Source organism: Schistocerca cancellata, chromosome 3 (genome assembly GCF_023864275.1).
Source record: "Schistocerca cancellata isolate TAMUIC-IGC-003103 chromosome 3, iqSchCanc2.1, whole genome shotgun sequence".
NCBI lineage: Eukaryota > Metazoa > Arthropoda > Insecta > Orthoptera > Acrididae > Schistocerca > Schistocerca cancellata.
Window position 1 is genome coordinate 693,998,367 of NC_064628.1, and position 16,852 is coordinate 694,015,218.

At 44.1% G+C, this 16,852-nt stretch overlaps 1 protein-coding gene across 1 annotated transcript in view; it reads left to right on the forward strand.

The window, feature by feature from the left end:
- Positions 1-2,267: 2,267 nt before the first annotated feature.
- LOC126176515 (uncharacterized) overlaps positions 2,268-16,852 on the forward strand; it is a 77,050-nt gene continuing 62,465 nt past the window's right edge. Inside the window, exon 1 of the mRNA XM_049923672.1 lies at positions 2,268-2,560. Coding sequence (XP_049779629.1) covers positions 2,402-2,560 — 159 coding nt within the window. The 5' untranslated portion in view covers positions 2,268-2,401. The remainder of the gene's footprint in view (positions 2,561-16,852) is intronic.

Consider the following 16,852-nt stretch of genomic DNA (forward strand, 5'->3'; position numbering starts at 1 on the left):
TTCTCATAAGGCCTTCATCTTTCAAAACAACAGAGAATGATGAGCAAAGGGCAATCCAAGCCCAGCAAACAAGCCATTTATGGGTCATCTGTCATGACATGCCTATGGGCATACTGTCAAAGTTCCTCGCAAATCACTCGCTCGAAAAACAACAGTGTATCGACAATGGTTAGGATTTCAATGTTGACAAATGTGGGTTCGGGCATAGTATCCCAAGGAATCCCTGGTATGGTGTAGTAGAATTCAGGATCCAGAGAGTGTGTTTCCACGGATGCGCTCCAGAATCGTTCGCAAATGTCCTCAAATAAGCAAGTGCTCTACCTTCTGATCTACCCAAACACAACTCGAGCCCTGTCTTCAAAGCTTTACTTCCGCCAATACCTCGTCTCCTTCCTTCAAAATTTCACAGAAGCTCTCCTGCGGAACTTGCAAAACTGGCACTCCTGGAAGAAAGGATATTGCGGAGACGTGGCTTTGCCACAGCCTGGGGGATGTTTCCAGAATGAAATTTCCACTCTGCAGTGGAGTGCGCTGGTATGAAACTTCCTGGCAGATTAAAACTGTGTGCCCTTGAAAGGCAAAGGTCCCGAGTTCACGTCTCGGTTCGGCACACAGTTTTGATCTGCCTGGAAGTTTCATATCAGCACACACTCCACTGCAGAATGAAAATTTCATTCTAGAAACATCCCCCAGGCTGTGGCAAAGCCATGTCTCTGCAATATCCTTTCTTCCAGGTGTGCTAGTTCTGCAATTTTCGCAGGAGAGCTTCTATGAAGTTTGGAAGGTAGGAGACGAGGTACTGGCGGAAATAAAGCTGTGAGGACGGGGCGTGAGTCGTGCTTGGGTGGCTCAGATGGTAGACTACTTGCTCGCAAAAGGCAAAGGTCCCGAGTTCGAGTCTCGGTCCAGCGCACAGTTTTAATCTGCCAGGAAGTTTCAGCTTGATACATTGCTGAGGAAGGTGTCATTTTATGAGGTAGTGGGGTCGCCTTCACAGCCCACCTCAGGAGGGAGAAGGCACTCAAAGTTCTTGCGCCGAAAATTCTTGAGCTTTAAGACCTTATTCATCTTATGAACATCTCTACGTGTACTGGGTACTGCATAGAGGAACCCAGCAGATGCTGTGTTAATAGTTTACTCGAAGTAAATAGGTTTTGGCATCTGGAGCAAAACCGAGCGAGGTGGCGCAGTGGTTAGACACTGGACTCGCATTCGGGAGGACGACGGTTCAATCCCGCGTCCGGCCATCCTGATTTAGGTTTTCCGTGATTTGCCTAAATCACTCCAGGCAAATGCCGGGATGGTTCCTCTGAAAGGGCACGGCCGACTTCCTTCCCCATCCTTCCCTAATTCGATGAGACCGATGACCACGCTGTCTGGTCTCCTTCCCCAAACAACCAACCAACCAATCTGGAGCAAAGATGCCATGCCCTGTTATGATTTTTTTTTTCAAGATTCGTCTGTTAATGTTGACTCTAGGAATATAATACAATCCCATACTTATTGCTTCCGTCGGGATCGTGAGGACAAGGTTAGATTAATTACCTAACGCACAGATGCGTTTAAACAATCATTCTTCCTGCACTCCATAAGTGAGTGGAACGGTAAACAGCTCAAATAATTGGTGCAGTGGGCATTTCAGAGTGGTCCATAGAGTTTAGATGCAGATGTAAACGTGGACGTGACGGCCAGAGTGAATTGGCCTTTAGCTTCTCAATCCCGACCCTATACTGCGACTTTTTATGTCACGTATGGTATGCCATGATCTCATTTTCACCGTTCGGTAATGGGCGTAATTCAATTCGCACTGTGGACAACGTCACGTCGACTGAAAGTTGGGTCACGTGACGTCAAAATATTCTCCTATGCTGTGAAATGGCGAATCCGATCACATGATGGGACGTGAAATGACGACATGAAATCACAGTCTAACATTTTATGCTAGACTGTGGTGAAATGACGTCCATTATGAATACACTCTGATGTCCTGACTTCAGTTCCGTTGACGTCCACTGTGAAACTTGCTTTATACATCGTCTGTAAAAACCATCTTAACATGCTTTCATAATGCCTCATTTTCTTGTGGAATTTGATTATTGTATTGTACAATGGTACAGCAGCTCCTAAAGCCCAAATACAATTTAGAAAAAAATCATGGAATAATCGATTTACATTCGGCTGTCTATCAAAAGTATCGATAGTTCGACGATAGTGGCGCAGCTGGATTCAAGCTAGAACATGCGCAGATCGCAGACGGTTTTTTGCGTGACATCGTTTGCTTGTGTGTTTTGCGCAACTGTGGGCTATATTTGTGACGACATAAATGTTGTGTTTTTCATGCAATTGCATGCGAATACTGTCAACAAGATAGCACAACGATTCGAAGCTTTTGTGTGAGGAAATGTCTACCTGGACAAACGAATTTGACGTCTTCAGGGACCTCGATAGACTGTCAGGACTTGGAAGAAGTAATGTAACGTATCCTTCGTTGAACGCCTTTGGTAGAGGAAAGCTGATAATCAAGGAAGATCGAAATGGAAGAAAAACGAGGGTTGCTCAGGTATTATATCGCGCGTGCAGCAAAATTACCAACTGTATTGCGCTAGGTTGACATTCTGTGTGTAGCATTCAATGTGTACTTGAACGATAATATATGCTAACTATGAACTATCTAAAGGCAACTGAAACGTTTGTGGATGCGTTTCGAATAACTCTCCCCTCCTTCCAGTTGTAAACAATGTTTTGTGTGATAGCAACCTAGTGTTTTCTTCGGTACAGTGGAAGAGAAACTTTATGTATGCCATGAATTTAGGTGATGATACATTTTTCAAATACTTCAGTCTTTTCAAATCTCCCTACGCACTCGCACTGTGTGTGTGTGTGTGTGTGTGAAAGAAATTCGTTTCTCATTTTGATTGTGACTACCTACACTAACCTTCCAAAGGGAAAGTTATCTTCAATGGAGTAAGAATTGCCAAATGAAATTATTATTTTTTTGCTTTTTAACTCTTTTAGGCTCAAGACGTTTAGCGTGATTTGGTGATAAGTTGGACACCTATGTATTCATCAGATTCCTATCCGTACTAACATTAAACCCATCATAGACATTGTTCTTGGACCTAGTATGAAAACCGTAAATTTTCGAGAAAAAAATATTGATAACAAAGAGGATTGGTTAATATTTATATCGTGAGGGAATTATCACAATACCTAGTTTTCGAAGTGGTAGCTGTGGGATGTTCTGCAAAGGACGCTGGATATAATTCTTATAACAGGATTGATGTTCTTATTTTTAAAATGACTCTTAGCTGTAATCTTGTTCATGCAAATCTATCTAAGCTATTGTGCCTTTTAATTCAGAGGCGTGACTTTTCCCAGTCCGGCTGTGAACTGCCTTTGGTCTCAAAAAACTTACCATACTTGTTTTTGTGAACATATCCGATGTTGTGGCAATTTGTGATAAGTGCTAATGCTGACTTTGGGTCAACAGAAGCGTCCGATCCCACGCGTCGGCTTTGACCCTTGACGTAAGGGTGTTGTGTGTGACGTCATGACGGCGCGGAGTTTGGTTTGAGTGTGGCTGTCTCCAGTTCTGTTTTATCTTATTTTATTTACTTTTCTGATCTGTTCGTTCTATCTCGTGAGATTTTTTTTTTTTTAATTTAAAAACACTTATTACTTATTTTAATTGTCTGTTTCCTCCAACTTCTGTTTTAGTTTATTATATTTATCTTTCTGATCTGTTCGTTCTATCCCGTGAGATTTTTTTTTTAAGACAAAAAACACTAATCGGCTACTGAAGCATCTTTATCTTCTATGGATTGCAGGGGTTACGACCCCTGGGGAGGTGGGTGGGTATTCATGCATGTCTGTCTTCACTTACACGTTGTAGCTACGCAAGGCGTCTAAATTTATTTATATTTAGTTTTCCCCCCACCCAAAACACCCCATTTCCCGCGCTTGTCCCGTTGGTGTCATTAGGCTTCTTGTGGGAAGTGTGTGTTTTTGTTTCTGCCATATTTGTGACGTCATGGGTCAAAGCAGACGGGCGGGATCGGACGCTTCCGTATTTCCACTTTGACTTTTATTCTTCCTTTTCGTGGCTTCTAAAGCACGTGAAGCTTATTTGCTTACTTCACATTTTGCCTCAAAATGCTTCTATCTTGTGCTACATCCTGCCAAGTATTTATGCCCAACCTGTCATATATTGTTTTAATTTCATTTTCCCATGTATTCCTGGGTCTCTGCTTTGGTCTCTTAATGATTTCTCCATGTATATTCTTGAAACTGCTTGATTCTATTTCATTCTGATCAGATGCCCTGTCCACTGAAGTCTTCTAGAATTTATTATTCTCATTGTTGTTGCTTGTTGTGATAATGTGTGCGTCGTCTTTTTGAGCTTTGCAGTCCATCATCATAACAAGGACCAAAGATTTTCTTGTACTTTGTTTTCAAATACTGGTGTAATTGGTGTTCTCATTTTGTTAAACTCTGTTTCTGCTCCATAGGTTAGGAATGGTCTGATGATTGTGTTATATAGCTCTGTTTTAGTTTTACTTGTCAGTAGTCTAGAACAGTAGGCCTGTTAGCATTTTGTAGTATCATTTTCACTTCTAATTGTTTCTGATGTTGTTCGTGTATCATTGCTTGTGGAAATTTGAACTGTACAACATGTTTGAGTTTATGCTTTCTAATTATTAGTGTGATTGGTGGTCTTGTTCATCTCTACATCTTTTAACTGTCGTGTAGCCTATTTTGTTTTCTGTTTGTTTGTCTTTAGGGTAAACTTGGAAGCTTCTTCTAAAAGCTCCACAAATAACTATCTAATCTCCATTTCTCTTTTTCTGTATCATCTGCATATGCCAAAACCTTCACTTTATTTCTGTGGGGGGATCCTAGCAGGTAATAGTTTTTAAAAACTCTCCAATGAACGTTTCAGATAGAAGGGGACAGAGCATCTGTCTTAGTACAGTTTTATTATTAAAGTGGTCAGATTTTACTCCATTTAGCAAAACCATGCCTATATTATCATCAATGCATATTTTGCAGAGGTTAACAAGTTTAATTGGAAATCCCAAGTCCATCACTACATTTCGCAGGCCTTGCCTGTGAATTGAGTTGTACAAATGTGTTGACTGTGTAAAGCCATTTTGATAATCCCTGTTTATATTTCCTGCATATGTTTTCAAGCAGTTTAGCAATAAGCAGGATAAAATTTTAAATGCTATGTTAGGTAATGATTTTCCCTTCGGGTTTCTGAAGTCTTCCCCTATCCCCTTTCATATGTTTTAGGAATATTAATGGTTCTTTCCTTTGCATTTGTAAATTCTCTTTTTTCCAGATTAGCTGTACTGGGTGAAACAAACATCTATGCTTCACTTCTTCATGTTTTAGTATCTCAGCTGGAATTTTGTCACTCTCTGATGCCTTTTCATTTTTGATGTTTCTGATACTTCCGAGCACTGCTTCATATGTCAATGCTGGAATCTGGTCTTCGTTAGGGCTGCTGGTGGAATTTGTAATTGGTGTTTTGGATCAGAATAATTCAGTAGATTGTCAAAATATTCATTGCCTGTTGATAAAATTCTGCATGTTTCAAAAACCATATTGCCATCCTTATCCCTAATCACCTGAGATTTGTAATCAAAACACCCTTTAATTTTGTGAACTGTACCATACATTTTCTGAATGCTATTATATTGATTTTTAATAGATTAAGTCTGATTTGGGTACTGTTTCTTTTTTGTATAGCTTGTTGTATGAACTTGCTTTTGCGTGTGCTGATAAGTAAATTATGTTTGAGGATTCCTGTTTGCTTGTAGCCATTTCCTGCATAATCTCGTAACCTTCTCTTCAGCTTCCTCACATTGTTCATCAAAGAGAAACATACATCATTCATTCACACAAGCAAGCTCATCTCATGCACACATGATCATTATCTCCAGCAGCTGGGTCCAGAATGGAATGCAAGCTGCAATTTGTAGGAGCAGCAGCGAAGGGGAAGGGATAGCAGTGTTTTGGTGGGGAAAGAGAGAAGTGCTGTCTGGGAGAGCGTGCAGGAACTAGAATGCCAACAGGCACAGTGTTGCCCCAGGGGCTCCACAACTCTTTTGTGGATATGTGCGTGGCGAGCACGGGACCCCGAGCTAGTGCGGCCCTCTTTCCTTTCCGGGCTGCGTACCTTCCTTTTCCACTTCCTTCCCCATCCCCTATCTTCCCCCCCACCCTCACCTCCGCCTCATCCCTTCCCCTTCTCGTCCTTTGGAAGTATGTTTTGTGCCTACGTCCAGAGACGGACGCTTGTAACTGTAAGACAGTCTCCCTGAGATGCTGGAAGTTTGCCCAAGCCAATTGGACACTTTTTTGTCTCTAGCGACATTCGATGGCTGTCACTTTCCTAGCGTTGACGATCAGGTCACTCATATTACAGAATTTATTCTTACAGCTGCGGAACGTTCAATACCTCGCACCTCTGATTTGCCCCGGCGCCCCCCAGATCCTTGCTGGAACGAGAAGTGCCGTTATGCAGTACGCGAGCGGTGACGCACTCTTCGCGTTTTCTGCCACCATCCTACTTTGGCCAACTGTATCCGCTGTAAGCAGTTACGTGCGCGATGCAGTCACGCCATCCGCGATAGCAAGAAGACAAGCTGGGACTTCTTTACTTGCGCTTTTAACACCTTCACTCCCTTCTCTGAAGTTCGGAGTCAAATTCGACGGTTATCTGGCACGCCTGGTTTCTCCCCAATCTCTGGGCTCATTGATACCTTAGTGGACACCGTCGCAATTTTGAACTCATTGGGTCACCACTTTGCTGAGATGTCGAGCTCTTCAAATTACCTGCCAGCCTTTCTCCCGAAGAAACGCGCAGCGGTAGTGCGACCTCTTGCTTTCTCCTCTTCAAATAGCGAAAGCTATAATACTGTTTTCTCCATGCGGGAACTCCAACACACACTCTCTTCTTCTCGCTCTTCCACCCCAAGACCGGATGGTATCCACATCCAAATGTTGCTGCATTTATCATACCATAGTCTGCGCTACCTCCTTCGCCTTTATAATCGAATTTGGATGGACAGTACTTTTCCCAGAAGATGGCGGGAAGCTATCTTCGTTCCTGTTCTGAAACCTGGAAAGGACAAACATCTCCCATCTAGCTATCACCCCATTTCTCTCTCAAGTAGTGTATGTAAGGTTTTGGAGCGTATGGTGAATTGCTGTTTAGCCTGGTGGCTGGAGTCCCGAAGCCTCTTAACAACTGCCCAATGCGGTTTCCGAAAGCATCGTTCTGCAGTTGATCATCTTGTTTCTCTCTCTACTTATATCATCAACAATTTTCTGAGGAAACGCCAAACAGTAGCAATATTTTTTGATCTGGAGAGAGCTTACAATACCTGTTGGAGGACAGGCATCCTCCACACACTGTTCTCTTGGGGTTTTCGAGGTTGGCTGCCCCTTTTTTTCATTAATTTATGGCAGAGCGCACATTTAAAGTGCGGTTGAACACGACTCTCTCCCGTACTTTCTCCCAAGAAAACGGGGTACACCAGGGCTACGTGCTAAGTGTTGTACTGTTTGCCATTGCCATAAATCTGATTATGGATTGTCTCCTTCCCGATGTCTCGGGCTCCCTCTTTGTGGACGATTTTGCGATTTACTACAGCTCTCAACAGACCAGCCTTCTTGAACGTTGTTTTCAAGGTTGTCTCGATCGCCTCTACTCTTGGAGCATCAAAACCGGCTTCCACTTTTCTCCCAGTAAGACCGTTTGTGTCAATTTTTGGCATAGTATGGAGTTTCTTCTGCCTTCCCTACATGTAGGCCCTGTCAACCTTCCATTCACAGACGTCGCTAAATTCTTGGGTGTTATGTTTGACAGAAAACGGTGCTGGTCCTCCCACATTTCCTATCTTTTGGCTCGCTGTCTGGGATCCCTCAACACCCTCTGTGTCCTGAATGGTACCTCTTGGGGAGTGGACCGAGTGGTCCTTCTCCGCCTGTATCGCATCTTAGTGCACTCGAAATTGGACTATGGAAGCATACTTTACTCCTCTTCTCTTCGGCGTCTCGACTCCGTCCACCACTGTGGATTGTGTTTAGCATCTGTAATTTTTTACACCAGTCCTGTGGAAAGCCTATGTGCTGAGACTGCTGAATCTCTGCTGTCCAATCGGCGAGCTGTCCTTCTGAGTCGCTATGCTAGCCATCTGTCTTCCATGCCTGCTAATCCGCCCCATGACCTTTTTTTCGACGCCTTCCTGGATTTAGGGTATGCAGGCCACCCTTCCTCTCTGCTACCACTGGGAGTCCGCTTCCGTCGACTGCTACGTTCTCTTTCCTTACACTTTCCTAAAACTTTCTGCCTGCTCCATGACCTTTCTCAGTTTCCCAAGGACGGTACCCCTTCTCTCGTTTATCATCGGGCATTTGCTGCCCTATGCGCACAAATGAAGGATGCCACATTTATTTACACTGACGGCTCAAAAACATCATTTGGTGTTGGGAGTACCTATATTGTTGGCAACACCCCTAATTGATTTTGGCTTCCCGACCAGTGTTCGGTTTTTACTGCGGAGCTTTACGCTGTTCTCCAGGCTGTCCAATAAATCTGTCACCATCAGCGGATACGGTATATTATATGCTCAGATTCGCTCAGCTCTTTCCTCAGTCTCCAAGCTCTCTACCCTGTCCACCCTATGGTCCACAGGATTAAGGACTGCCCCCACTTGCTCCATTTGGGGGGCGTCTCTGTGGCATTCCTCTGAATCCCTGGACACGTTGGTATCCTTGGAAACGAGGCGGCCAATATAACGGCCAAGGCTGCAGTCTCTCTTCTTCAGCCTGCTGTTTGCATGGTTCCCTTCGCCAATCTACCGAGTGTTTTATGTCGTTGTGTTGCTCTTTTATGGCACGCACATTGGTCTACACTTCCCAATAATCAATTGCGGGACATGAAAGCTCTTCCTTGTGCTTGGACCTCTTCCTCCCACACTCGTCGTCTGGAGGAGGTAATTTTAACTAGACTCCGGATAGGGCACTGCATTTTTAGCCATCAACATCTTTTAAGTGGTGATTCTCCCCCGCTTTGTCCCCACTGCTCTCAACTGTGGACGGTGAGACTCCTTTTACTTGAGTATCCCTATTTTACTCCGTTATGCGCCCATCTACAGCTGTTGCCTGATATATCTTCCATTTTAGCAGATGACATGTGCTCAGCCGATTGCGTTCTCGAGTTTATTAGTGTCAGTGAGATGATGTCAGTCATTTGAAGCTCTTTTTGGGGACAAACAACCCCCCCTTCTACAGTGGTTTTCTAAGCTTTGCTTCTGTTTTTTAGTTTCCCCACTTTTTGAGTTTCGCTCCCATTGCTGCTGATTTACAATATGGTTTTTTTACCTTTTCCTCAGCCACACACCGGACACTAATGACCATAGCAGTTTTGCACCCTAAAACCATAACAAAACAAACAAAAAAAAAGGCACAGCGTCAGGGTTGTGTTGCAGGGAAGTGGGGAAAATTGGAAGCAAAAGGAGAGGGGTAGGGAAAGATGGGCAGGTGCAGTGGCAAAGGGCAGCAGCCAAAGAGGGTGGAGATGAGATTGGAGAGGAGGTGGTAGGACGTAGTGGGGTGGAACCTGTTGGTTGGTGAGTGTAGGGGCATTATGTTACCATAAGTTGAGATCATGATAATTATAGGAGTGGAGATGTGTTGTAAGGGTAACACCCATCTGTGCAGTTCAGAAAAGCTGGTGGTGGAGGAGAGGATCCAGATGGCTTGAGTAGAGAAGCAGCCATTGAAATCAGGCATATTATGTTCAGCTGCATGTTATGCCACAGGGTGGTCTACTTTGCTCTTGTCTGCAGTTTGGCAATGGCTGTTTATCCTGGTAGAGTTGAGGACCTGGTGAAGTGGCTCTGAGAGAAGGTGTTTAGGTTGTGAAGGAATGAAGATAAGGTGTCTTGGCCCTGAATACATATCATGATTATATCATCAGTGAATCTGAACCACACAAGGGATTTGGTGTTCTGGGAGGCTCGTAAGGCCTTTTCTAAATGGCCCATAAACAAGTTGGCATAGGAGGGTGCTGTGTGGGTGCCACTGGCTGTGTTGTGGACTTGTTTCCGTGTATTCCTTTCAAAGGACAAGTAGTCGTGGGTTAGGATAAAGTTACTGAGGTGAATGACACGTGAGGTAGTGCGTTTGGAGTCTGAAGGACGCTATTGAAAACTACCTTTCGGTAGACCATGAGCATGAGGGATGTTTGTGTATAGGGAACTGGCTTCAACAATGACGATAGGGATCCAGGAGGTAAAGGGGCAGGGATGGTATAGAGTCAGTGAAGGAGGTGGTTGCTATCTTTAATGTGGGAGTCTTGATTATGGACAATTGATTGGAGGTGTTAGTCATTGAGGGCCAAAATTCTTTCAGTGGGGACATAATAACCAGCTACAAGGGGAAGTTCAAGATTGTTGAATTTGAGGATTTTGTGGAGTGTAGAGAAGGTGGGTGTGTGGGATGCCATGGGGATGAGGAGGGAAATGGATTCAGGGGAGACGTTGTGGGGAGGGTCTAAGGCTTTAAGTGAAGATTAGAGGTTGTGTCGGACTTCTGGGAAGGGATCACTCTGGTTCAGGTTCATATACGATGTCATTGGGTTCAGACCCTAGACACCCTTATCTTCGTTCTTTCACAATCTCAACACTTTCTCTCCCATCCACTTCACCAGGTCCTTCTCAACTGAGCGTGTCACATCCCTAGACATAGCCCACCTCCTCTCTGATAACTCCATCTGCACCTCCAAGTGTCCTCTTCCTCACCCAGACTGGAACAGCTGAACCACATCCTTTGCCAGGGCTTTGGTTGTGTATCATCATGCCCTGAAATGAAGGACATCTTACCTGAGCTCCTTCTCACCCCCTCCTGAAGTGGTGTTCCATCAGCCACCCGACCTCCTCCATAACATCCTAGTCCATTCCTATGCCACTCCCAACCTCTTGCCACAAGATCATATCTTGTGGAAGGCCCAGATGCAAGACCTGTACAATCCAGCCACCCAGCTCTTCCTATTCCAGTCTTGTCACTGATTTATCCTACTTCATCAGGGGCTGGGTCACCTGTGAAAGCAGCCTAGTTATTTACCAGCTCTGCTTCAGTCATTGCACAGATTTTTATATTGATATGATTACCAACCAGCTGTTCACCAGGAAGAACAGCCACCACCAAGAGCAAAGTAGACCACCCTGTGGCACAACATGCAGCTGAACATAACATGCTTGATTTCAATGGGTGCTCTACTACCCAAGCCATCTGGAACCTCACCACCACCACCACCCACAGCTTTTTCAAACTGTGGATGGGAGTTATGTTTATGGTATATCTCTGTTCCTGTAATTATCCTGGCCTCAAACTAGGGTAACATACCATTCCCACACCCACCACCTAACAATTTCCATTCCCTCTGTACTTTCACTCCTCATCAGCCTCGTCTCCGATCCTCTTTGTTTGCTGCCTTCTGCCATTGCACACACCTGGCCTTACCTACTGCTCTCCTTTTTCTCCCAGTTTTCCCCACCTCCCTGCCCTATTATAGCCTCCTGATGCTGCACCAGTTGGCATTTTCCATGTGATAGTTAACATTCTGGTCTTGAGTTGCCAGAGTTGGCAGTCATGTGTGCATGACGTGTACTTGCTTGTGTGAATGAATGATCTGTATTGTGTGTCTCTTTCTTTTTCTGACAAAGGCTGTGGCTGAAACCTTATGTGTAAAAGTCTTTTAGTTGTGCTTGCTTGCAACTTAACATGTCATCTTTACGGTAAGTAGCAGTCTGTCTTTTCTTACGTTATTGTTTAGAAACTCTACACTATGTATGGAGCTTTGTTGTAATCTGAATTATCTGCTAGGCTTGGTGACAGAAAAATGTTGTTTTTAGGATTCACAATTTTTGGACTAACTGAAATAAGCTCCCTATTCACCTTTTAAATTAGTTTCCTCTTTTGCTTCATTTGCTCTTCTTGTCTCTCTTTTTTTCTATGTTTTAAATAGTTCTAGGTAATCTTGTGGCTAAATGAACACACTTTTTTCCTGGAAGTGTGTACACTTCAATGTTTTGATTATGTTAGTTAGTATATAACAAATTGTAGTGTGATTTATCCCAACAATCAGTAGTTTCCCTTGATGTTAAGAATACTCTTATCTTAATTTTCCATGACATTCTGATCTTATTTGTAACTTAGGGATTATGAGCAGTTATTTTGCATTGGCATCTTAGACACTAAATGAAGGCTGAGGTGACACTAATTTGTAACTAGCCTCAGGTCTAGGTCAGGTCAGACATGAGTCTTAGATTATTAGAGTCTGAAGCAAATGTCATCACAGCAACCTGCTTTTCGGAAATTAATGTTGTTGTCAATCTCACTACTACCATATCCAGAGATCTAGGTGTGGTTTGCAGGTTGTGGTATGTTTGCGAGTTGGAAAAACCGACAAATGTATCAGAGCAACTTCTGATACATAAATCTTACATTCTGTATTTGTACTTACTCTCAGTGAATTTCCTATGGGCTGTTATTTTCGAGTTAGTAATGTGTTTGAGGGTGTAAATAATATCTTAACCAAAATCCCAGTATTACTGCTTGGGATGCTTTGATAGATGAAATATTTATGTTTGTATGATGTCATAATTGCCACACTTATTGATAGAGGCATTCTTAAAGGCTAGCAGATTGTATCTTACTATTCAGTCGTTCATCTACTGACATACCAATTTTTGAAGGCAGCTGTTTCTGTAGTAACCTATGGTGATGTATACCTGTAGTGATGTAATGCCTCTGTGTACTGTGGTTAGTCTTACCTAGAGCTTGTAGGATACTCCTAGACTGGTCACTCAATAATGTTTCTTAGAACTCTGTAAGTTGGTCTTTGTGGGATAGTTAATCTGTCTTAGAATCTGACATTTAAAGTTCATCAGCATACTGTCCTTTGAGTCAAACAAATCTGAGACCATTTGTGCTACCCTTCTTCTTCCCTTGTACCCCCTGTTCTATTTGCTCCTGTTCCCCTGTTCTATTTGCTACGGGTCCCACAGACTTGAGCTATATTCTATAATGGGTCGAGTGAGTGTTTTATAAGCAGTTTTCTTTGTCGACTGACTGCATTTTCCCAGGCCAGGGTTACCACAAGTTTTGGAAATCACGGAATTTTAAGTGTATCAGGCAAATCAGGGAAATTGGGAAAAAAACACTGGAAAAATCTCGTTTTTCTCTCAATAGATGAAATGGTTTGTTTACTGAGATGTCGTGCATTGTCGCTGGCTGGGTGCAGCTGAGTACGTGAGCTGCTTCCCAACTCCCTCATTCTTATTGCTTCTCCCCTTTCTGCCACTCCCCCCAGTTTTCAGCCAGTGCTGTCACCACTTCTTGCTGCTAGCCTAGCAGCTGCCGACGAGAGGCAGGGAGGTGTGATGAGAGGTTTGCTTGGATCTGATTCTCAGAGGCTGTTGATACAGTGGCCAGAGACAGCTGTTGTGTGTGCACGAGTTGTGTCGGAATGATTGTGTGAATGTGTATGTGCTCTCCTGACAAAGGCTATGGCCAAAAAATTAGTTGTCAGTGTGTGTGTGTGTGTGTGTGTGTGTGTGTGTGTGTGTGTGTGTGTGTGTGTGTCTGCAGCTCAGTGATCATCTTTATGGTGAGTTGCTACTTGTCATCATTAGTATTGATTTTCAGAGTATTCACACAAGTTGTGTGTTGCATGGATTGATCACTGCAGTCTCACTTCATCAACATGGTGTCTGTGGCATATGTAAATAGGTGACCACATCAGTGGACTTCCATGATGGGCCAAAACCGCAGGCCATTTCTGAAGCCCATCATTTCCCACTAATGTGCACGCCCTGCCTGTTGGATCTAGTCTCACCGATCTGCCCACAGGCCAGGCCTGTTTGTGTGTGATGTAATAAGGCTGATTTTCTTGGTTTATCCATGGACTCAGGACTGTGGTGCTCCTCAGCAGCCCAGAGGCCACATGCAATGGATTTCAGGAATTGCGACTGTATCACCCCAAGAACATAGTACAGTGTGGCATTTTATAGACATTTTATTTATTCCATTGCATTTTGTCACTTTGAAAGTAGTTTATATATTAGGAAGTATGGCTGATAAGAGGAAGAAAATAGTGGCAGTCACTGGCAGTTTGTGCACTATGTACTCACATATTTCGTGAAAGAAAAAACCACACAATACCTGTAAAATAATAGTCATAAGACAGTAGGCAATAATCAACAATAACAAACATAATAGAACAAACATTTTATTTGCAGTTGCCTATAGTGTTGGTTTACATAACTCTACCCTGCCTAATCGACTTCTTCTAAGAGGTCTACTTTTTTCTGAAGTTATTTCCGAAATCATTGAAGATATTAAATCTGTCTTGCGATTACAATGAAATACATATCTTTGTCACCAAATGTGTCTTGTTTTATTGAAATAAAATAACATCTGTGGTCTTAATGTAACATATATAACATTTGACTTGTTTTCTCCATCTAAAACCAGTTCATTGCAAATATGTTGACGTTAATATTTAAGATTTGTGCTCACATGTTTAGAAATACGGAAGTCCTTACATTTTTTTGTCAACTTATGTTATTACTTACCCTTGTGATCACAAAGTTTGTCTGCCCAGTGGGCCAACAGCTCTTTGGTGGGTACTAGTGTGGTGTGCATGGGTCTCTGAGCTATTGCAGCCTTTATTATTATTATTATTATTATTATTATTATTATTTTCTGGGCTACTTTCCCTTCCCCTTCCTTCTCCTTCCCTTTTCCTTTGCCCCTTCCAATCCTTCTTTTGGTGTTCTTCTTTATGTTGGGCTGGCTATCCTCATGACTTTCCTTTGTCTTGCGGTTTTGGTTGGTTGCGTTTCCGCCTCCTTTTTGGCTTTTCTTCTTTTTTTTGCCCCGCCCCCCCCCCCCCCCCCCCAAGCATTTGAACTCAATTTCTAAATTTGAAATCTGTAGTGCGAGCTAGTTGAGAACTCCCTCACCAGCATCTTTGGTGTGGATTCCTTTCCCTCTTCCCCCTTTTCCCCTTCCCTTCCCTCTCTGCCAAAGCCCTTTCGCCTCCTGGCTAGGTCACCAACTCAGTAGCCAGTCCATGTGGTGGGGCTGCTATGTAGCCATCTGGCTGAGCCCCCTGTTGCCACAGGGATCATGGATAACACTGCTGGGACCTGTGCTGCGAATGCCGTATGCAAGCCAATGAGTGGTTGCCCATCTTTTCAGGGCATCTGAACTCCTGGCAATGACCTACCTGCCCAGCTGCCATTGCTGTGGCTGGGTGGTGCCCACAAGGCAGGCCCCTGTTCGGAGTGGGTGGTACCAGGGTGGACATTTGGCTTATGAAATATGTTAATCTCTCTGGCCGCACTACTATGGCTGTATCTCTTCCTTAATGTAGTTCTGTCTCAGTTCCTGTTTCTGCCTTTCCAGCCTTATGCTCCTTGGATACACCCTTGGAGGAGGGCCAGACATGCCGGCTAGGGGCAAGACCCTTTCCACGGTTCCTGGTCTGTATGAGAACTGACAGGGAGACTTTTGCCACCAGTAAACCTCTTTTCTCTGTGGTATGTACTGAGGACAAGTTCGGTGAAGATGAGTCATTAAACAAGATGAGCTCTGTCTCTCTCCTTATAAAGACAACTTCTGCCAGTCAGCCAGCCTCCCTCTGTGCCTGCGACCGTTTAGGAGACCCCCCATGGCTATTTATTCTCACAAATCACTCAGTATGACACAGGATGTAATTTTCTGTAGAAACCTTCTCATAGAGTTCAATGATGACCTTACAGCTAATCTGGAACAACATGGCGTTCATTTCGTCCAGCATGTCCAGAAAGACCCTAAGGATCATAGTGTAGACACTGGCATTTTCATCGTGGCATTTGAGGGTGATACCCTGCTTGAGATGGTCAAGATAATGGCGTACAGACGTGATGTGAAACGGTACATTCCACCTCCCATGTGTTGCTGTCATTGCCTCAAGTTCGGTCACATGCCCTTGCAATACGATGCCATCCCATCTGTGGCGATTGTGGTCACCCTCTTCACTGAGCCCTTGCACCCAACCACCTAACTGTGTAAACTGCTCTGGTCTCCATTCTCCTCACTCACTGGAGTGTCCAGTGTACATGAAGGAAAAAAGAATTCCGGAAATAAAGACCCTTGACTGTCTCAGCTACTTTGAAGCCCAGAAGAAATTTCACAGACTTCACCCTGTAAATCTCTCCTCTGCCTCAGTTACGCTTTTCCCTCCTCACTCTTCCCCCCCCCCCCCCCCCCCCCCCTTTTGTTTCCTCACCCTCGGCAGCTCCCATCCCTTCCACTCCAGGAACTGCTTCTCCTCCTTGGCCAGGGAAAACATTTTCTTCTGTGGCTCGTGCTAGGGATGAGGCTCCATCTTAGAACACCCCTTCCTGGCATTCTCGGGACAGGAAGCTTGCATGCTTGGGCCGTAGGAGAGACCTGTGTTCTGAGGGCCCCAAAGCCACTCACTCTCTGTCTGATCCTGACATCACTGCCACCTGTTCCCTTGCTGATAACGCCTCCTCCCTCCCTCTGAGGAAGAACAAGAAGCAGCACAAGCCAAAAGATGAGGCTTCCCTGGCTTCCTGGAGGGCTTCATCCCTCCACCTCATCCTGAATCAGACCCAGTTTGTATGGATGTCACCCAATCCTCATTGGTGAAGACCACTGACCAAGTGACTTGATCTTCCCTCAGTTTCTTTATGTCTCACCTGGACTCTCACCACATGATAATCCAGTGGAATTGAAAAGGATATTATTGCCGCCTCCCAGAAAT